Genomic DNA, 6,564 nt, shown 5'->3' with positions numbered 1-6,564 from the left:
ACGGAAACAAAGAAAAGGAAAAAAGAAAAGGAAAAAAAAAAGAGGGGGCTGGATTAAGCAACAGAAGATGGTAGGGAGGCTAATTAATGACCTAATTAATGGCTTGTCCATCTGTACCCTGTGGCCATAATTGCAAAGGTTTTGCAATGGAGAATGGTCAGTGATAATCACTGCAGCAGTTACCCCACCCCCACCTTGCTGGACTAAATTAATATTTAAATGAAACTTGTCTTACAGATTAAAATTTTCTTATAGTTTATACATTGATATTTATTTTAGGATAAATATTAATTCATAAACTATTATGATTTAATACTTATCTGATAACTAGTATATTTTTAAAATTTTTTATTCTTTTGCTAATTATGTCTTATTTTATTTATTTTTCTTCCTTTCTAGTTTTCAACTGTAAACATGACCACCCCACACGAACTTCCACCAGATTACAAATCGTGTTCTGAAAATCCACAGTACATTGGCCCTGCTTATACAAACCCTCCCGCTTATACAAACCCTGCAATGTCACCAACTGTTTATAGCAATCCGGCAATGCCATCAGCCGGTTATAGCAACCCTGCAATGCCATCAGCCGGTTATAGCAACCCTGCAATGTCACCAGCTGATGAGTTACCATCTTACACAGCAAATGACGACACAGAGTCTGTTACTATAGGTAAGTAAGACAATTCAACTATCTTAAATTTCATCAGCAATGTCCTTTGTTTCCATTCTTCTATAAAATTATGTCCAGCTATAGAGAAATATTACGTTACTTGGAAACCGGTAAGAGATGGCAACAAGCAGGTCTATCATCAGAAAAGAATCTGCCTGTCTGAGAAAAGTGGATGTTACTATGATAAGTATATATATATATATATCTGACTGTCTTCCATGCAATTTCCATTTTCTAAGGCATCGGTAAACCTGAAACTCTAATAGAAGATACTCCTGCAAGGTGTTACAAGCTTATTCCTCCTTACTATGATTGTAATTATAATTGTGTTTTAGCTCACCAGTGCCTTACATTTGTTTTCCATTTTGGCATTGGTTGGATGGTTTGACTGAGGTCTGGAGAGCCAGTGGCTGCACCAGGCTCCAATCTGGTCTGGCAGAGTTTCTACAGCTGGATGCCCTTCCTAACATCAACCATTCCAAGAGTGTCATGGTACTTTTTATGTGTCACTGGCACAAGAGCCAGTCAGGTGGACCTAGCAACGATCACGTTTGGATAGTGCTTTTTACATGCCACCAACACAGGAGCCAGTCAGTGGGTACTGGCATCGGTCACGATCGGTTGGTGCTTTTTATGTGCCACCGGCACAGGAGCCAGTCAGATGGACCTAGCAACGATCATGTTTGGATGGTGCTTTTTACGTGCCACCAGCACAGGAGCCAGTTAGGTGGACCTGGCAATGATCACATTCAGATGGTGCACAGGAGCAAGTCAGGTGGCACTGGCTCCAGCTACAATATTGGTTTTCATTTAAAGAAATGAGTTTTATCCTAATACCTTGATATTCCTTGTTAGTAATTGATAACAAGGAATTTATTTCACTTGTTTTTGTTTTTCTATTTTCCACTTCCTTTTTTTTCCAATTCTTTCCTGTATTTATTTTCAAATGGAATAAAACTTAATTGATGGTGATGATGATGATGATGTTACTGTAGGTGACCATCACTGCTTGTTTACAACTTTCTTTAAATCCTTACTAATTTAAAGTGTTCCCTTCCATCTCTACAGATGAGAGCAATCCCACTTTTGGAAATAGTTTTTCAGATAAGGCAATCCGGCGAGCCTTTATTCGCAAGGTAAGTGACACGACAGATGTCAAAACTAATTCTTTTACTTGTAACACGAATAGCTGATCACAGAAACTTATTCTAGTCTCAAAGTGTGTTGCCAATATTGTAAAGCACCAAATTAATTGTAAATCTCGAGTTTGACATTTCAGTATTTAATGTTCTTACTCTCCCTCTCACTCGCTGTTTTTACCTTCTCTGCAACTAATAAAATGATAAAATATCAAGAACAAAAGAGGGTATAAAAAGATGTAAACTATATGTATTATATATGAATATAGGTGCAGGTGTGACTGTGTGGTAAGAAGCTTGCTTCCTAACCACATGGTTTTGGGTTCAGTCCCACTGTGTGCTACCTTGGGCAAGTGTATTTTACTATAGCCTTGGGCTGACCAAAACCTTGTGAATGGATTTGGTAGACAGAAACTGAAAGAAGCATATTGTGTGTATACATATATGTGTGTGTGTGTGTCCACCAACATTTGACAACTGATGTTGGTGTGTTTACGTCCCCGTAACTTAGCGGTTCAGCAAAAATGATCAATAGAATAAGTACTAAGATTAAAAAGAATAAGTCCTGGGATTGATTTGTTTGACTAAAGTCGGTGCTGTAGCATGGCTGCAGTCAAATGACTGAAACAAATAAAAGAATAAACAAACTATATTTAAATATAGAAATCTCTTTAATTGAATGAATAAAAGAGGGGCCTCCTATAAGTGCATGGCCTAGTGGTTAGGGTGTTGCACTCATGACTGTAAGATTGTGGTTTCAATTCCTGGACTGGGCAATGTGTTGTGCTCTTGAGCAAGGCACTTCATTTCATGTTGCTCCAGTCCACTCAGCTGGCAAAAAGGAGCCACCCTGCCACAGACTGGCGTCCCATTGAAGGAGACATATACATGCACCAAAGAAACCAGGAAACTAACCCTTTTCTCCTTATGGAATAATGTTGATAAGCCAACCCCCTTATAAGAGGAGTAGGAGGAGATTTATTTTAAATGAATCCCTGCCAGGGTTTCATTAGTGGAGGAATAAAGTGTTTCATGTCATGTAATAAAAGCTGCAGTGAGTGACCTGTAGCTTAGTGGTTAGGGTATGTGGCTCATGACTGTAAGGTCATCAGTTCAATTCCTGGCACTGCGTTGTGTCCTTGAGCAAGACACTTCATTTCACTTTGCCACTCAGCTGGCAAAAATGAGTTGTACCTGTAATTCAAAGGGCCAGACTTGTCACATTCAATATGTCACGCTGAATCTCCCTGAAAACTGCTTTAACCCTTTCATTACTTGACGCATATTTGTCCTCATCTTGTTTGTTGTTAACACAATGTTTCGGCTGATATACCCTCCCACTTTCATCAGGTGTCTCGAGAAAATTTCGAAACCTAGGTTCTCATTCCTAAGGTATTTTTCAATGTTATTATTATTATTATTATTATCCAGGTCACTGCCTGGAATTGAACTCAGAATCTTAGGGTTAGTAGCCCGTGCTCTTAACCACTATGCCATATGCCCGTAGGCATTTCTTTCAATTATTTTAGATATAACAAAGAATTTAGTAAAATAACTTAATTATCATTAGCTAGTGTTAGGAGCACAAATTGTGACTAAGGTTTGTTTGGTGGAAGATTTTAATTCAAAACTTATGAAAACAAGACATTTGTACTCATAGCCAGAGCCGGTTTCAGCTGGGTTGGTAATGAAAGGGTTAAGGATATGTGTGTTTGTGGAGTGCTCAATCACTTGCACATTAATTTCATGAGCAGGCTGCTCCATTAACTGGATTGACTGAAATCCTCATTGCCGTAACTGACGGACTACCAGTTTTATCAATAACTGTATGGATAATGACTACATGACTACACGCCTGCCAAGAGAAAGAGTTAAACTGTTTCTTTTGATTGCTGTGTAGAAAGTGTTTAGCTCTGGTTGTTGGCAGATTTGTAGATTGTATCTGTTGATAGCTATGTAAAGTCTTGTTAGTGGATTTGTAAACTATGATTTGGTAGCTGTATAGATGGTGTCTGTTGGTAGATGTTTCAATTGTTGGTGGGTGTGTAAACTGTCATTGTGGAAGCAGTGTTTGTTGGCAGATGTGTAAGTCATTTTGAAATCCTAAGTGAGTTCTCATCTAGCAGACCTGTGTGGAAATGTTTTGAAACTTCTATTCATTTTCATCAATTCCTAAAATTAGATATATTTCCTTAAAACCTGTTTTCACTGAAATTAATATTCTGCTGTTTTTCATTTTGTAATTCAGGTGTACCTGATATTGATGGCTCAATTGATACTCACTGTTGGAATTATTTCTCTTTGTATCTTTGTGTAAGTAGTTTTAAAATATATATCCTGGCTCTTATCATGGCACTCCATCGGTTACGATGACGAGGTTTCCAGTTGATCTGATCAACGGAACAGCCTGCTTGTGAAATTAATGTGTAAGTGGCTGAGCACTCCACAGATACGTGTACCCTTAACGTAGTTCTCAGGGAGATTCAGTGTGATACAGAGTGTGACAAGGCTGGCCCTTTGAAATACAGGTACAACAGAAATAGGAAGAAAGAGTAAGAGAAAGTTGTGGTAAAAGAATACAGCAGGTTTGCCACCCCCCACTGCCAGAGCCACGTGGAGCTTTTGGTGTTTTCGCTCAATAAACACTACTCCCGGTTTGGGAATTGTAACCATGATCCTACAACTGCGAGTTCGCTGCCCTAACCACTGGGCCATTGCACCTCCACCCTGGCTCTTATAGAGTAGTTGGAAATGGTGGTGATTGTTCTTGTTTAGTAGCAAGTTGGCTTTGTATTATAGCAAATCTGTAATACGAGAGGTTGTGAATTGAAAGAAGAAGCAACTGGAAGAGAGAAAGGTAAACATAAAAAGGCCATTGTTTTCAAAATAATGTACATCACACAATGTGTCCTTCCCTTTTTCCTATGATGGCAAGGTGTGGTTGAAGTAAAATTTGACAGCTATTTCTAAAAGGTTTGGCAACCACGCAGAAGCAGCTTCCTTGGTTCAGCCTGGTGAAATGGTGAGGTGAGCAAAATGGTTGTTAATTAGTTTAAGAAGACATCATTTTCTCATCTTATCATCATTGTTGTCATTTAACGTCTGCTTTCCATGCTGGCATGGGTTGGACGGTTTGACTGAGAGCTGGAGAGCCAGAAGGCTGCACCAATATGATCTGGCAAGGCCTCTACAGCTGGATGCCCTCCCTAATGTCAACCACTCCTAGAGTGTAGTGGGTGCTTTTTACGTACCACTGACACAGGAGCCAGTTGTTAAATGCCACTGGATGAACGAGTACCTTACTTTAAAACTGAATTTAATTACAATATTTTCACAGGTGGTGAGATGGCAGAATCATTAGCATGCCAGGCAAAATGCTTAGCAACATCACATACCAATTTAAATCCTGCTAAGGTCCACTTTGCTTTTCATCCTTTCCAAGCTGATGAAATAAGTACCAGTGAAACACTGGAGGTCAATGTAATTGATTTCCCTCTCTCCACAAAATTGCTGGCCTTGTGCCAAAATTTGAAATTAATATCTTCAAAGAAAGCACTCAAAATCTTTGTTAAAGCTCTCAATTGTCTGCAGCTTGGCATGACCCCTCCCCCCAGCATTTAAATAAATAAGTTTGATATAAGCCACTCAGCAGTTGTAAGTAAATCTTCAAGTAAGTTGTTTGATTAATTATTCAGTTCGTTAACTTCCCAATACCATTTAATGAGTCACCAAGAATGGTCAGAGCAGGCAAAAAGGTTTTATGTCTTCGGTTTCATATTTATTTCTGAAACCATTTTGTTTTTTTATCAGATACTTCTAAAATGAATTCAACATTATTTTCAATTCCACCACTTTTACCACCACCCATGACCACCACCACCACCACCACCACCAACAACAACAATTGGAATACTGTTGACAAATTTTGCTTTATCGTTATATTTTGCTGTTTGATAAATTTTTTCCTTCGCATTTCTTTCATTTCAGTAAATATTTTTATTCCAATCATGGATTTATTTTTATTCATATTATTTTTACAGAGATGCAATAAGAACATGGATTAAAACCAATCTCTGGGTCTACCTAACATCATAGTAAATATTATTTGTTTTATTCTTATTTGTAATTACTTAAAAGACTTGTTTAACCCTAAGCTGGATCTGGAGTTAAGCAAACCAAATGCGTTTGATCAAACACACTCAACTGCGCTCATTCCTGGCCCATTTTATGATATATTGTACCCCAAACCAATGAGTCTCAAACTAAGACCAACAACCATTTTGGTATTAGTGAAAATTCCCTCCAGCTTCTTATCAATGAGCAAACAATAAAGTTTGCCTTCACATTTATTCTCCTTTCTCATTAAATGTTTAACCCTTTCGTTACTGTATTTCTGTTGAGATGCTCTGTGTTTCTTTCAATTACTTTAAATATAACAAAGAATTTAGTAAAATAACTTAGTTATCATTAAGCTTGTGTTAGGAACATAAATTGTGACTAAGATTTGGTGGAAGATTTTAATTCAAAACTTATGAAAATAAGACCTTTGTACTACAGAGCCAAAAACAGTTTCAGCCAGGTTGGTATCAAAAGGGTTAAGAATTGTTTCTCTATTATATATTTTCACTCTTTTCTCACCATATTTCTGTTGAGATGCTCTGTGTTTCTTTCAATTGATTTTAAATATAACAAAGAATTTAATAACATAACTCAGTTATCATTCACCAAGTGTTAGGAATATAAATTGTGACT

The 6,564-nt window shown here is 37.6% G+C and overlaps 1 protein-coding gene across 2 annotated transcripts in view; it reads left to right on the top strand.

Moving 5' to 3' along the window:
- The window catches only part of LOC106878397 (protein lifeguard 2), a 26,033-nt gene that overhangs the window by 11,743 nt on the left and 7,726 nt on the right, over window positions 1-6,564 (top strand). For both annotated transcript variants that reach the window (XM_014927594.2, XM_014927592.2), the window contains exons 2-5: window positions 400-673; window positions 1,742-1,809; window positions 4,061-4,125; window positions 5,853-5,906. In XM_014927594.2, the coding sequence (XP_014783080.1) occupies window positions 400-673; window positions 1,742-1,809; window positions 4,061-4,125; window positions 5,853-5,906 (461 nt within the window). The remainder of the gene's footprint in view (window positions 1-399; window positions 674-1,741; window positions 1,810-4,060; window positions 4,126-5,852; window positions 5,907-6,564) is intronic.

The sequence above is a fragment of the Octopus bimaculoides genome, chromosome 17, assembly GCF_001194135.2.
Source record: "Octopus bimaculoides isolate UCB-OBI-ISO-001 chromosome 17, ASM119413v2, whole genome shotgun sequence".
Lineage (NCBI taxonomy): Eukaryota > Metazoa > Mollusca > Cephalopoda > Octopoda > Octopodidae > Octopus > Octopus bimaculoides.
The sequence above is the reverse complement of the archived record's forward strand: the minus strand, read 5'-3'. Positions and strand labels throughout refer to the sequence as shown.